This window comes from Pelophylax lessonae (genome assembly GCF_965119305.1).
Source record: "Pelophylax lessonae genome assembly, chromosome: 1".
Classification (NCBI taxonomy): Eukaryota; Metazoa; Chordata; class Amphibia; order Anura; family Ranidae; genus Pelophylax; species Pelophylax lessonae.
The window spans coordinates 494,854,563-494,870,932 of record NC_138768.1 but is presented as its reverse complement, the minus strand read 5'-3'; the positions used below and the strand labels follow the sequence as shown (position 1 = coordinate 494,870,932).

The 16,370-nt window shown below is 40.6% G+C and overlaps 1 protein-coding gene across 2 annotated transcripts in view; it reads left to right on the top strand.

Moving 5' to 3' along the window:
• ADGRL3 (adhesion G protein-coupled receptor L3) overlaps positions 1-16,370 on the top strand; it is a 1,148,837-nt gene that overhangs the window by 943,094 nt on the left and 189,373 nt on the right. For both annotated transcript variants that reach the window (XM_082254905.1, XM_082254904.1), the window contains one exon: positions 3,464-3,560. In XM_082254905.1, coding sequence (XP_082111031.1) covers positions 3,464-3,560 — 97 coding nt within the window. The remainder of the gene's footprint in view (positions 1-3,463; positions 3,561-16,370) is intronic.

The following is a 16,370-nucleotide window of genomic DNA, read 5'->3' as shown; positions in this document are numbered from 1 at the left end:
TATAGAAAACGACTTTCTCTGATGGCATGGGGACACAAGCAAGAACCATGCAAAAGCCAGTCTTCCCTTCTGGGGAAAGCCAGAGCGAGTGAAACTGCCACAAAGGATGAGAGTAGCTGAATGCAGGTGCTCATAGCACTCAAGTTATAGCCTCAGGAAAATGTAACAAGATTATGTTACACTCAAATTATGGACTCGGGAAAATGGAACAAGATGTGGGTGCCATGGCCTCTTCCTCCTTCTGTTGTAAGGTAACACACCCTGAGCAGTGACTTGAAATTACTGCAACACAACCCTACTATAGGACATTTATTACCTGTATTCTAAAAGGGAAAATATATTGTGTTGCAAAATAATTTAGTCATTGTTGCACCCTAAAGCATTCTATTATAAAAGTGCTGTAGATAATGTTCACTAACGTGTATTCAAAAAGCACTTTGCAGGAGTGAGCAATTTGAGCATATATCTAAAAATCTATGGGAAAGGGGGTAATTGGGCTACACAATTGGACATTTTGAATTAACTAAGTACTGGGTTACCCGTCATCTTATAGGGACCAACAGCTCTGGGTTGCAGCATCCCACCATCCAGGTAGAGCATAATTTTCTTGTCAGTGTGTTCCCCTGACAGTATATTACTTTAAAAAGTGAGTCGGTACAGTGTGTAGAAAAATCCAGAAAGGCCTTTGCAGGATTCTGAGCCTTAGAAGAAACTGCTTGATGGTCAGACTAGGGCTCCTCTACAATCATAGTATGAGGTTTTAGTGGAAGCAGACATGCTGTTTGATCTACTGTGTATCTCTCCAGTCCTCTGTACTTAGATCTACTGATCATCTCCTGCAGCTCCTAGATGCCTAGCAGCTCAAACCGGCAGTAGTGTGTGAGGCTTTCATGGAGCAAACTTGTCATCTGTCTTGCTCTATTCCGCTCCTCTGAGCCTCCATCTTTGCTCATTTTAGTCAGTCAGTGTTCCAGGAGCACTAAGAATATACAATAGGAGATATCTTAGTGGCTGAAGAGAAACTTCAGTTCAAAAAAAGGTCATGTTTGTGCTAGCTCTGTTATGGAAATATGGAAATAATTTATAACTAACAAATGTTTGCCTTGCCCTGAGTACAGTTTTAGAATTGGTACACTGAAATTATTCTTATAATAAGGGAGAAATACAGACTTTGGAAGCTGTTACAATTATTATAGAATATAAACAAATTATAAAGGTGAAACAAGTTACAGCCTATTAAGGTTTAAGGGGGTAAAACAGAATGTAAAATAGTATGCATTCCATCAGAGAATAAAGTAACAATATATACCAAGATATGTTATTTTTCTTATGCTATTAGAACGTGTAAACAGGGCATGCATAGAAAAAGTCTTACAATGGAAGAAAAGTACAACATTATCTATTACTAAAAATGTTCCCTCTCCCCTCCACCTACCACCTATCCTACCTAACCTGTATAAAAAAAAAAAAGATGTGTGTACTTACCTATTTTTAATATGCTCTGGCCCATTCACATGATCCCACAGCTCAAGCTCCCCTGTGTCAGTGGGAACAAAGAGAGCGCCTACAACAGCCATTGAAGCCTATGGTGATATCAAGGCTTCCTGATTTCCCAGCTGTTGTAGAGCACTTCCTGAGCCAGAGTTGCAGGAACCTTATGCCTCGTACACATGCATCGATAGTTGGCCGTGAATTTTCGGCCAACGTCCGATCGGCCGATTTTCGGCTTGTTAGTATGATGCTTTCGACAACCGACTCCGACTTTTCGGCCGAACAAAATCTGGTGTGCAGGCTATAAAATTTTTGTTGGCTGTCAACAGAATGGCCGATTTTCCGTTAGTCAGTACAGATTTCGGCAGACAAAAATCTGATGAGCAAGACTGGGCATGCTCAGAGAAGAAAAAACACACGGAAAGTAAACCAACACATGACATCACTTCTGAAGTTGGTTTTTGTTGGCTGAGATAATTTGTGTGCAGTCTAGGCACATTTCAACCAACACAACAACACTGGACAAAAGACGGCCAATCGGTCGGCCGATAATCATTGCGTGTGTACGAGGCATTAGACTGGACCACAGTAGGGACATTTGTAAGAATAGTTAGACTTTTTTCTAGGTTTTTCTTCCACTATAATCCAGCATTGGTTTGTTTAATTTGTTTTGTATATTTATTCTTATTCTTCTTTCACAAATATTTCAAGTAAACATGAAGTATACTTAAATGATAATAAAGTAGCTAACAGACTTAATACCTCATTTAGATTAGTAGCTTTTATCTCCAGCATCTCAGTGTTGAGTCATTTGAACTTGACGCTAGCAGAAGCCCCTTTTACAGGAAGAGAATAATTACTCTGCTGCTGGGTTTTGTTCTGCCTCATTGCCAAGGGTCAAGCATCATTGTTCTGGTCAGAGTTTGGGGTTTAAAATATATCTAAGGCCAAAACTTTGTTTTTCATTTTAGAAAGAGTAGGGAAGGATTGAATCTGCTGTCGGTTTTTTTTTTTTATGTAGTTTTCACAAAGTGCATTCGCCTGTAATTGCTAGAACTGCATGTAAAATGTATGTATATTACTTCAAAATTGCATCACAAAAGGTAAAAGGTAGTCTAAAAGTTTAAACTTCAGGTAGGGTTAAGGATTAGGGTCTTTAATATATTGGATACTTTAGGAGAAGAGGAACTTTAGGATTCCGAGTTTTCAATAGTGCCCTTTGCTGAGAACTACATCAAACAAGAATTGTACTACACACTTTTAGGTACCTGCGTGCATCTTCAGTGTGCTCTGGAAGTCTTGAAACCTAGAATCCTCTAATATGCCAATATTAGCTTAAACAATGAAGTTGTCTTAACTATCCTCTTGTGCTTCTCACTTAGGACAAGTAAATGTGATATTCTAATAACCAGAGAGCTGAAGGAGTATGACAAAGTACATACTTCCTAAATTATGGCAGTAATTACATGATAGTGGTCTGTGAGTTTTGTGAATGTCTAAGGTGTGTGCAGGCACATAGAATATCTATCTGCCACTTTATTGTAGTGTCAGTGTAGGTTTGGCTAAAGAAAACACCTCTTAATGGTTATGTCCAACAATAGGATCACTAAATGGGGTAGAGCAATATACGGTACATCTGTATCCATAGATCATGCCCTCACTGGCTTGATGAGAATATCCTTACTGACAAATTACATACCTTGTTTACCAGATCAGCAAAGCATAGAAGCAAGTAAGTATTTTTTTTCTATGGTGACAGGATTACATGTGTGGCATCCACCTTAAAATATACATGTCTGTAAGAATAGACTATGCTGTCACACCACTTGTAATGGTTGCAAAAATTGTTTTAAATGAAAATGTATTTTTTTTTTTTTAAATAAAAATGGTTGTGAAGTCAGACCTATAATAAAATGATTATTAGCTTTTTACATACAACTTTGCCAAGCATACCATTGCATTCCTTTTACAGAGTCGAATCCGTAGGATGTGGAATGACACCGTTAGAAAACAGTCTGAGTCTTCCTTTATTACTGGAGAAATAAACAGTTCGGCTTCTCTCAACAGAGGTGAATATGCTTACTTTCGCTGTCCATTTATTTGTAACTATCTTCATCTAATGCATAGAACAGTGAGAATAAACAATTTTCTCTACATAATGGTTTAAACAGAAAACCTTGTTTCTTGGATGCACTACATTTTAAATAACTATACTATAGTTCAAGATTTAGTTACTAAAACTACATTTTTACATGCTTAGTAAAGCTATATTCATTCATCCAAACAAAGGCAAATGTGTAAATTCCCCTGCACATAATTTTTTATTCAAAGCATACTCCCTTAGTACATCAGCCCCACAAAATGCATTTATTTTGGACAAGGTTTAGAAGTTTTGTGCATTACATGACTAATTGCAGCACATTTAATTTCTGTACAAAATATGAGCTACTAGATCCCATATACATACAGCATTCAAAGTTGAAGCAATGCTTTCCAAATATTCATAAGACATTGCCAATCACAAGCTTAACGAATCAGCCCAGAAAAAAGTAAATAATGGGGAAACAAATAGCTGAGAGGAGGTAGTATAGTTTGTCTTAACGTGTCTGGATATATAGCAGGGTATCCTTTACTTTTCCACTTTCAACTGACAGTTTTCAGCAGGAAGAACAAGAGAATTTCTAAAATAAGGTAAGCGGGATTATCACAGTGCAGTATTGGTTGTAATGTGAAAGTACGTAATCCCAGAGTATTAGGTGTCATTATTGTAGGAACATGTATGTGTCAGCCTCCCATAATTTGCTAAAAAAAAAAAAGACCTACGGGTAATTCAACAAAGATGTCATAAACATTTAACTATTATTTGCAACATAAGAGTCACAGGATGTCCTTCGTAAGAGTAACAAACATAGTTTTTACTGCCATTTTCATAGCTTAAAGGCAGCCTCTAAGGACAGAAATATACAAGCTGCTTTTTGTGACTTGTTTTTAAAGATGCAGAAAACAGACAGAACTAGGAGTCATATATAAATATAACATTTATGACTCAATATCCCCTAGCCCAATCATGATTGTTTCTTTTTTAAAGTTAACCTGAGTTAGTTACCTAGACAGTTAAGTCACTGACTTGGGACACATGCAGCTGGTGTATCTGAAAAGTCTGATGTCTGTTCCTGCATGCTTGGATTAGTATTAGGTATTAAAATCTGGATCTTTATGACAGCCCTGGAAACTTTACCTTTAAAAGCAAGCTAACAGTTACCATATTTCTGTTCTCACGGGTTCACTTTTAGAGAACCGGTCATGACTGTGTTTGGGAATATTTATTCCCTGATAATTATAACTGTGCAGGCCTTTTTCTGAAAAATAAATAATCACATAGTTCTGTCTAATTACTTTATTAGAGTCTGATATTCATTTTGAGACTCGGGTTAGAGTTCACCTTTCTCGCTTTCTTCTAGCTTCTGAGTGTGCAAAAAGGACTACAGAAGCCTTCAGAATTTAGATGATCTTTGTCCTTTGATTCCTAAAGTAGATCGAAACCATAATTGGGTGACATTTAGTTTGCTAAGGTGCTGTGTATTACTAATAATTGCCATGGGGATATTCTTTATTACAATACTTCATTTTATTTAAAGTAGAACAAAACACCATATATCTTCTTCTTCATTAAATTAAGACCGCAAAATGTTTTCTTAATTTTGGATAGAGCAAGGTACGGTTACAAAATCCTGTCAGTTTTTTGTCCTCTGTGTTTCATTGGAGAGGTTTCCTTTCACTTTTCATTGCTTAGCCACAACAGGAATTAAAAGTAGAGACCTTCAAAGAGAGGTAAAAATCCCTGGTAATCCCCATCGGAATATTTACTCTGTTTTCCTGTTCTGGTAACCACTTAGAATTCGGGATTTTCGTTAACTTTCAGTGATAACAGTCAACAGGAGAAATAGAGAGGGTGAATCTGCCTAACAGGTCCACAGACCGCTATAAAAACTTAACAGGTATGTAAATGCACTCAAAAATAAAAAAAAACCTACAATTAGAGTCTAAGGAACACATCATTTAATTACTGTTAAGATAATTGGGTTATATTGCTTCCTTTAGGAGGCTTTAGACACTAGCATACAAAAAACTGTTAATCACTAAAGGCAAAACTTATTTTTTTCATTTTAAATAGAGTAAGGGAGCATTATAACACCAGTTTTGCCATCTGTGTCTCATTAGGGGAATAGTCCTTCACTTCCTGTCCTATAGCCAAAACAGGAAATCCCTCCAACGTGAGGGAATCCTGGCATGTCACCAGAACTAGTGTCCCCATTGGAAGATTTCTTGTTCTGATATTAACCCAAAATTTGTGATTTTCTTTTACTTTCATCTTCAATGTAACAGTAAAAGGGACAAATAGAGAGGGTGAATCTCCCTAACAGGAGCAAAGACAGCAAAACCTGACAGGTGTTGTTATCCCTCTCTACTCTAATGAAAACTAAAAAAACAAAAAAAAAAAGTTTGGCTTTAGTGACACTTTAAGCCAGCCTCTGTATAATCACGCCTCCTACCATCATACCTTAGATTGTCTGAGGAAGTATGCTGAGGAAAACCCTTCTTACATCTTACTATTTTACCTCCTATTAACATTCTCAAAACCTTGTCGATGTATTTTTCTCTACAATCAAGAGATATAAAATGCCTATTGACCTGGTCCCTATGCAGCAGCTATCTGAATTGGCTTTACCTCATTGTGCTTTGGAGGCCATGGCCCAGACCCCAAAGGACCTAAGACTGTGAACCCTGCCTGAAATGTGACCTTCACGCCTTGGGGTTCTGCCACTGATACCGTATTTTTCACTCCATAATACGCACTTCCCCCCCCCCCAAAAAATGGGGGGAAATGTCTGTGCGTCTTATGGAGCGAATACTGAGTCTCCCCGCTGTGTCTTCTGAGTCCCGGCTCAGCCGTCACTTACTTGCACGGAGCTGCTACTCCCTGTATAGGTCCAGCTCACAGGTGGAGTGATATCAGATGCACTCCGCCTGTGAATGGAGGAGCCATGCACAGAAAGCAGTGGCTTTGCTCTGTACTGCAGCTGCATGCTTCCATCATAGGTGTGTGCAGCCTATTGCATTAGGGTGTGCACCCCAAAGCTCAAACATGTGTGTGTTTGTGTATATACAATATAAATATATATATATATATATATATATATATATATATATATATATATATATATATACACACACAAACTGACACACACACACTGTTATAAATAAATGAGAACAAACATTTTATAATTTATAAAAACATGGATGGTGTCAGTAGGGCAGTGGGCCCTGGACAATAGGGGGAATCTGCACTGCACTGGGTGATTAGGGTGTGCAGGCACACCTAGCACACCCCCTGCGCACGCCTATGGCCTCCATGCTTCCTCACGGGCTCATCAGCCACAGATAGACAGAGTGCCTACAAGCAAATCCCTTATCCCTGCAAGTACCCTTATTGCTATTACTGTATACTGTATATATATATATATATATATATATATATATATATATATATATATATATATACATACATTGCCTTGGGAAAGTATTCGGCCCCCTTGACCTTTGCGAACTTTTGCCACATTTCAGGCTTCAAACATAAAGATATAAAACTGTTATTTTTTGTGAAGAACCAACAATAAGTGGGACACAATCATGAAGTGGAACGAAATTTATTAGATATTTCAAACTTTGTTAACAAATAAAAAACTGAAAAATTGGGTGTGCAAAATGATTCGGCCCCTTTACTTTCAGTGCAGCAAACTCTCTCCAGAAGTTCAGTGAGGATCTCTGAATGATCCAATGTTGACCTAAATGACTAGTCTCAGAGGTCCGTTTAAAGTGCAGAGAGCATCATGAAGAACAAGGAACACACCAGGCAGGTCCGAGATACTGTTGTGGAGAAGTTTAAAGCTGGATTTGGATACAAAAAGATTTCCCAAGCTTTAAACATCCCAAGGAGCACTGTGCAAGCGATAATATTGAAATGGAAGGAGTATCAGACCACTGCAAATCTACGAAGTCCTGGCCGTCCCTCTAAACTTTCAGCTCATACAAGGAGAAGACTGATCAGAGATGCAGCCAAGAGGCCCATGATCAATCTGGATGAACTGCAGAGATCTACAGCTGAGGTGGGAGACTCTGTCCATAGGACAACAATCAGTTGTATACTGCACAAATCTGGCCTTTATGGAAGAGTGGCAAGAAGAAAGCCATTTTTTAAAGATATCCATAAAAAGTGTCGTTTAAAGTTTGCCACAAGCCACCTGGGAGACACACCAAACATGTGGAAGAAGGTGCTCTGGTCAGATGAAACCAAAATCGATTTTTTTGGCAACAATGCAAAACGTTATGTTTGGCTTAAAAGCAACACAGCTCATTACCCTGAACACACCATCCCCACTGTCAAACATGGTGGTGGCAGCATCATGGTTTGGGCCTGCTTTTCTTCAGCAGGGACAGGGAAGATGGTTAAAATTGATGGGAAGATGGATGGAGCCAAATACAGGACCATTCTGGAAGAAAATCTGATGGAGTCTGCAAAAGACCTGAGACTGGGACTGAGATTTGTCTTCCAACAAGACAATGATCCAAAACATAAAGCAAAATCTACAATGGAATGGTTCACAAATAAACATATCCAGGTGTTAGAATGGCCAAGTCAAAGTCCAGACCTGAATCCAATCGGGAATCTGTGGAAAGAACTGAAAACTGCTGTTCACAAACGCTCTCCATCTAACCTCACTGGGCTCGAGCTGTTTTGAAAGGAGGAATGGGCAAAAATTTCAGTCTCTCGATGTGCAAAACTGATAGGGACATACCCCAAGCGACTTACAGCTGTAATCGCAGCAAAAGGTGGCGCTACAAAGTATTAACTTAAGGGGGCTGAATAATTTTGCATGCCCAATTTTTCAGTTTTTTATTTGTTAAAAAAGTTTGAAATATCCAATAAATTTGGTTCCACTTCATGATTGTGTCCCACTTGTTGATTCTTCACAAAAAATTACAGTTTTATATCTTTATGTTTGAGGCCTGAAATGTGGCAAAAGGTCGCAAAGTTCAAGAGGGCCCAATACTTTTGCAAGGCACTGTATATGTGTGAAAATAATCCATACGTTTTAGCAATGCAAAATTGTCCTAAAAACATATCAGCAAGTGTCTATAGAAACTGAGCAGTCGTCATGTGTATCAAAGCTTCACCCACCTTGTGTCACTCATAATGCTCACCTTGAATACAGACCCCTTAAAATTATAAGAGATCTGTAAGTGCTTTATACATAAAACTGGTGGACACCAAAACTTAAAAGACAATGACACACAGCAGCAAATCAAACACAGATCATGGGCCAAAGTAGCCAGGAAGTAAACAGAAACCAAAAATGATATATAAAAAATGGCACAGCCAGGTTCCTTTTTAAAATAGAAAATGTTACATGAGCTCCTCCTGCTCTAAGTGTTGGTCAGTTTACCAGGGCCATTCTGAACTTCCAGGAGGAGGCCTGGGAGCCACTTTGGATGGCAGCAAGGGGGTGCTCCATTCTCAGTACCAAAAAAGTAATCAAGCAGCTGTAGACCTTCCCAGATCACTTTTGCTGAAAAAACTATCACTGGTTGTAAAAAAAACAGTACCAAGCTCAACCATGAGTTTGTTTTAGCCACTTAAAAAGTCTAGGCCTTATGAATGTCAAGATGTTAAGAACAACGTTTGACTTTTCATCAAGATGTTAAAGCTTATAAGTGAATATAGTGATTGGCTGTAGATCTACTTTTTTAAAAGTCAAAGGTCAAAGTCAAAACTAAGGGAGGCAAATATAAATAATTAATAAAAATGTCTGCACAGTTAAAAACAGTCATAACTGGTTTTCATGGAAAACAATTGTTTTTGGTTTGAAGATAATGGCCCATAGTTTAAATGAAAATTGAACCAAAAAGCACCTGTATCTGGTACAAGTTGCAAGGGAGCTAGTGGGAGGGGCCACAGAGCATGCTGAGGTAAGTTGGCATCTGACACACCTGTAAGTGTGTTACATGTGAAGATTCTTCAAGTGCTGTAGCTCCTGCAGCAGAGTAAAGATTTTGCAAACAGGCGCCAGACCAGGCAAGTACTGTATAATAAAGAATAAATAAGTCTTCTTCTAAACATGCTTTTTTGGGGTGCAATAAACATAATGTTTCATATTGGACTAGTTTGTTAAGTTATATTAGTTCAGTGTAGTCAAGCCCATATACTAGATGAGATTAAATGCCACTACAATCTGTAACTGTCTCCAGAACTGTAATTTCATTCAGTGACAACTCTGTAGCTTTTCTTTACATGAAATGCTGTTTTTGCTTGGTTTCTATGAATGGTTCTTATATTTTTTGTTGTATTTTGCAAATTTTTCATTGCTTTAGTTACGTAACATTACTTAATTGAAAATAATAAATTAAAACCCACGCTTTGTGGTGTGAAGTGAAAAATATAAAGATGTGTCAATATAATAAAATTAAATGAATAAATATACCATGTATGCAGCTGCTGTGTCACTAAGTAAAAACTTAGATAAAAGTGGATGGTCAGATTTAAAATAGCGCTAGCATATCTAAAAGAGCAAGCAGTAAATTTATATAAATAGACAAACTGAATCAAAAATATTAGAAAAATATATATATATATAATAAGTCCTTTTAAGTGAATAAAATCCAAAAAGGTGCTTGAGTGCAGATATTCTATTTGAAAGGTGCTCAAGGTGACTGGTAAACCCTCTTGGTTCCCTACTCACCGCAATTATAGGTATAAATCGCTTGAAAAATCAATCAAGATGTTGCACCCAGCCTGCTTCTAGGGATATCACAATACCGCAATGTGTCCTGTGGGATTGATCCAAGACTCCTCCGTGGACCCCAAATAGGGAAACAAAAGGACTGCATATAGTGTAGTATGTTTATAAATATTTATTGCCCCAATATGGTAAAAAACATACTCACAAACAGATGTGGACGTTGCCGCACTTCCGGTACGGCACGGACGCATCGTCCCTTCCGGTTTACTTCCTGGATCGGCAGTGGAACGCACACTACCAGCGGTGTCCACCACCATCTGTTTTCTCATACATTGCGATACTTTCCACATCTGTTTGTGAGTATGTTTTTTACCATATTGGGGCAATAAATATTTATAAACATACTACACTATATGCAGTCCTTTTGTTTCCCTATTTGGGGTCCACGGAGGAGTCTTGGATCAATCCCACAGGAGACATTGCGGTATTGTGATATCCCTAGAAGCAGGCTGGGTGCAACATCTTGATTGATTTTTCAAGCGATTTATACCTATAATTGCGGTGAGTAGGGAACCAAGAGGGTTTACCAGTCACCTTGAGCACCTTTCAAATAGAATATCTGCACTCAAGCACCTTTTTGGATTTTATTCACTTAAAAGGACTTATTATATATATATATATTTTTCTAATATTTTTGATTCAATTTGTCTATTTATATAAATTTACTGCTTGCTCTTCTAGATATGCTAGCGCTGTTTTAAATCTGACCATCCACATTACTTCATTGAAGTCAAACTCAGTGGCTGCAGGCATATTACAAACTTCACTATGTAAATAGTACTGTTAATGAAGGCAAAACAAGAAAAAAAAATGAATTGATAGATAGAGGAAAGTAGTAAACCTTTTAATGTGTGTATTTTTTAAGGGAAGAGTTTTAAATAGAGGAAATTAAACAAGGGTAAAAAGATGAGGTAACAGTCGTATTCATTCTTTAGGCTGAGTTATATTTTCTGAGGTAGAAAAACAATATATATATATATTTAACAATATAAGGTTTACTATATAAATGATTAATACAATTGCACAAAAACATTACAGCCTAGCATATACATAACATCACACAATTATATAAAAATATTTCGTAACCATCTTCATTTATGTCATAATTTATAAATTGTCAAACACAAAATTACCAAAGCTTGACTAATAGTAATACTAATACTAACAATCCCATGTAAATTTTTTACATTGAACTCATAAAAGTGATGCTGTTTAAAATAAAAAGGCATCTATTAGGATAATTAATAACAGTCGCCAATAGTTATTCCCTTTCCTCTGATATTGGTTCGCCCACCACTAGAATGCATCTGTAGCACCCTCCTAGGTAGGTGCTAGAGAGAAAGTATAGTTTTGGGTCCTGTCTGCTTACCAGAATGACTGTAGGTAACTCTATATTGTTCTCTGCTTACCAGAATGCAGGATCTGTTAGTGAGGTCTGCTCATTGTGTTTAGGTGCAACTCGTTCTGTCTGCAGAGTGTTTCACATTGGTCCAATAGGGAGACATATTGGACAGTGGGAAGAAACCTGGCAAATGAGTGCACAAGCTTTTGATACAGCCCTGGTGATTTGACAGAGGGTGCATACTGTATAAAAGCCAGGAGCACATGTGCTCAGGGTCTTTCGGCTGGATAGTGGAGTACCGGAGGGGGGGAGGCTGCCTCCTCCTCTGTAGAAAGGTTGTGAGGCCTCAGGTGGTTGACCTGAGGGCCTAGAGAGTGCCAGTGAGGAGCTGAACCCAGAGGTCCAGGGAAGCTGACTGAGAGGGGAGACACTGGAGTATCTGATTCTGCAGTACAGTGAGTACAGATCTGTGTCAAGGGGCCTGACCTGAGGGGGGCCCCCCCTGCAACTAGAAGAGTCAGTGGATGGGTGTCAATAAAAGGGATGCTAGTGAGTGTCCCGAAGATAATGTAGATCACCAAGTCAATCACTGGAGAGAAAAGAGCAAGGAGACCTAACCCTTTCCATACAAGTGACAGTATGGATTAAACAGTGCTGCTGTTTCCACAAGCAACCCATTGAGGCAAATGAGAGTTGTCCTTATCCATTGTGAATAGTTACAGTTGGAGTATACCACTATTTGCTTCTCCCATCCAAGTTCCAAAATAAATTCTAAAAACCATTACCCCTTTAACTGTTTAATGTGTGACAAGCCATCGGAAATAAGGAGGGATATATGTTCTATTCCTTAAGTGACTGTGTGCTGGTAATCAGAGGAGGCCCGAGAAGTCATCTTATGGGGACCGTACTACACATCTAACTCTGGGTTTGTCAGATGCCTGCAGCCCCGTGCTGCACATTGCGCTCCCATCCCACACTTCTGGGCTGCTTATGTTCATTGTCTGTCCTTTCAGAGTTACAGGGACACACTAGTGATATAGCGGCCAGTGTCATGTAGCAGGAGATGCAAAAATCTGAAAACCCCAGAAGGAGCGATTGTGTGCCGGCGTTTTATTTTTATGGATTCATGTGTGACAGGATAGCCAGAGCACCGACACACAGCCCATTATCCTTTCATTGCAGTAGAGCTTGGGTGAGTTCTTATACTTCATTAGTTCTGCAAGTGGGCAAAGATAGGCTGCAAGGGAGTCACTGCTGGTAAGTATTAACACTATGCTTTAACAGGCTGCCTTTTTAAAATAATTTTTCTCTAATCGCCTTCCAGGACAGCCCAAACATGAGATGATAGGCTCCTCCTACCGGAAACACAATCAATTAAACATAGTTAAAAGGCCCCACCCTTCCCTCCATCCTCAGTTTAGATTGTGTTTCTTCCTACGAAACATTTGTTATTTTTACTGACCTGCAGACTTTTTGATAGTCCTATGGTCCCCCTGTGAGCCAGGTTCAGCAAAGCCATTGAGAGTAGGTCGCCTCTTCCATCGGTAAAACCGTCGGTCACCCGGGTGATCCCTCTAGGTTTTTTCACCGTGTTCCCGGCGCCATTAGCTCTCCTCCACAGATTCGGATTCAAGTTTCCCGCTGGAAGTGACGTCAGACGCGAGCGCCTCAAGCCTTGCGGTCGGAGCGGAAGGAGCCCGGCAACATCCGGTGACGTCAGTTCCTGCACAATGCGGAAGAGAAAGGTGGAGGAGACGCCGGAACCGCTTCCACGCGGTAGTGCAGACTCCCAAGCCACAGGAGCTCGGACAGCTGCCAGGGAGATGAAGCCTTCTACTCACCCACCAGGGAAGGAAGAAGCGCTGGGCCAAGCAACGACAGCCAAACCCAGGTCGGACCCGGGTAAATGCTGCAGTGCATCTAACTTTTTCCCAAAGAAAAGTCTGCTGATGTTTTGCTTTCCTGCAAATGCTTGATGTTCCCTCTCCCTGCCCATAGTAGGACTGTTTAAGTGTCCTTTCTATGGGCCTCCTACCCTTTCAAAAAGATTGGAAGAGTGATACTAATTGATGTTGTATCCTGTCTTCCAGAGTCCCAGAGCGGTGTTCAGGAAACCTCTACTGTTTCACCTGTAGGGTTAGGATCTGTTGCCTCTAAAAAGTGTGGTAATTGTGCAGACAGATTGCCTAGCTCCCACACAAAACCCTTTTGCTACAAATGCATTTACAAGCTGGCAGGGAGGGAATCATCAGCCCTAATGAAGGACTTCCTAAAAACAGTCCAAGAAGAAATGTTGACAACAATCCAGACTGTTAAATCCTCCCTAGGGAACTCAGGATCCTCAACCTCTCCGGCAGGGGAAGGTACCTCTTCACAGGAGAGCCTTTCGGTTAGGCCAGGACAAGCTAGCCAGTCTTTTCCTCAGAGTCTACCTTCAGGATTGCAAAGGAATAGACAGGAGGAAGAGGATATAGACCGCTCAGTCTCCCAATCCAATTCAGAGGGAGAAGGAGATAGGGACTCAGAAGAGGCAGAGGAAACAGAACCATCCAGGAATCTGTTTGGGCTGGATAACATGCAAGGGCTCCCTCAAGCAGTGTATGCCTCTGAAGAAATACCCGATTTGCAAAAAGGGACATCAGCCCAGGACAGACTCTATAAGGGTCTAGGTAAGACTCCTTCTAGGGTTTTTCCCATCCACTAATCCCTCAAAGGGTTGGTTCTTCAGCAATGGCAGCGTCCAGAGACTAAGTTTAAGAAACCAGTGTCATGGAAATGCAGATTCCCCTTTAAAGAGGAGGATATGGAACAGCTGATCAAAAGTCCCAAATTAGATGCACCCTTGGCTCAAGTGACCAAGAAATCTGACCTCTCCTTTGCTGACACAGGCAGTATCAAGGATGTCATGAATAGGAAAGCAGAGTCTCTCCTGAGGAAAACCTGGGAGTCCAATGCCTCTACCATGGCCCCGGCCTTGGCCGCCTCCTGTGTAGCATGGAATACCTGCTGTTGGTTGGACAGGCTGAATAAAAACTTACCCCCGGATAAGACTCAGGACTCACTGTCCCTGATTGGGAAGGCAGTAGCCTACCTGGCGGATGCAGCTGTAGAGTCAGTAGTAGCCTCAGCCAAGACAGGTGCCCTCTTAAACTCAGCCAGAAGAGCCATCTGGCTGAAGGAGTGGGAGGGGGACCTTACCTCAAAGACAAAACTTTGTGCCTTGCCTTTTGAGGGGTCCTTACTATTTGGTTCTGGGTTAGATGAGGTCCTAGCCAGGTCCTCGGAAAGGGGGAAGAAATTTCCAGAAGAAGGAAGGATGTTCCCAGGAATTTTTTTCGAGGCCCCCAGGAACAAAGTCAAAATAGACGGAAAAGGGAACCCAACAAGAGATGGGGGTTCAGGAAGGGAAAACAAAGGAATAGTTTGCTGTTTCCCTCCACCGCAGGTTCAAGAGACAAGTGACGCCAGCGTCAAAGTGGGAGGCAGACTGAGCCAATTTCTCACTCAGTGGAAAGAAATTTCGGTCTCCCCATATATTTACAACCTCATTCAAGAAGGCTACCGCCTTCAATTCACTTCAATACCACCCACCACAATTACCTTAACTCAGGTCATCAAGAATCCTCAAGTCAAAGAAGCGCTGCTTCAGGGAATTTAAGAACTTGCAGAGCAATTAGTAATAACCCCAGTACCAGAAGATCAACATCTCCAGGGGTTCTATTCCCACGTGTTTGTGGTCCCAAAATCATCAGGCAAATTCCGCCTAATCATAAATTTAAAGAAACTCAACAGGTTCCTGACGTACAAGAAATTTTCAATGGAAACAATCTATTCAGTACGGAAGAACTTGTTAAAGGATGTCTTCATGACCACCTTAGATCTCAGAGACGCTTATCTGCACGTTCCCATCCACCCAGAACATCAAAAGTTCCTAAGGTTTGCCATAGAGAACGATGGGAAAACGACTCATTGGCAGTTCAGGGCACTACCCTTTGGTCTAGCCGCCAGCCCAAGGATATTTACGAAAGTCCTTGCAGAGGCGGTAGCACACCTACACATGTTAGGGATTGCCCTGATCCCCTACTTGGACGACCTACTGATTTTCGGGAAATCAGAGATCCAGGGAGACCTAGATACCCGTCGGGTAATAGAGGTCTTGGAGAGCCTAGGATGGCTCATCAATCTGAAGAAGTCAGCTTTGGTACCATCCCAGCTACGGAAATTTCTAGGGTTCCTGGTAGACTCAAAGGCTCAAAAACTATTTCTAACCCAAGAGAAAAGGGACAAAATAGTCACCGCAGTCCAGGCGTTAGAAGACTCCCTATCCTGCTCCAGAAGAGAAGTTCTGAGAGTATTGGGTTTTATGTCAGCCAGTATACCAGCCTTGGTTTGGGCACAACTGCACGCAAGGGAACTTCTGTTTTTCCATCTATCATCTTGGGACAGAAAAACAGAGTCCTTGGACGAACAGGTCGTCCTCACCCCTCAGGTCCGGGAATCCCTGATATGGTGGAAAGAACAGACCAACCTGAGCAAGGGCAGGCCCTGGGGACAATGGGACCCTGTAGAAATCACCACAGACGCCAGTACCAAGGGCTGGGGGGCTCACATAGAAGGAGCTTAGGCACAGGGGATCTGGGAGTTGACGACAACTCAAGCCTCCTCCAATTTCAGGGAGT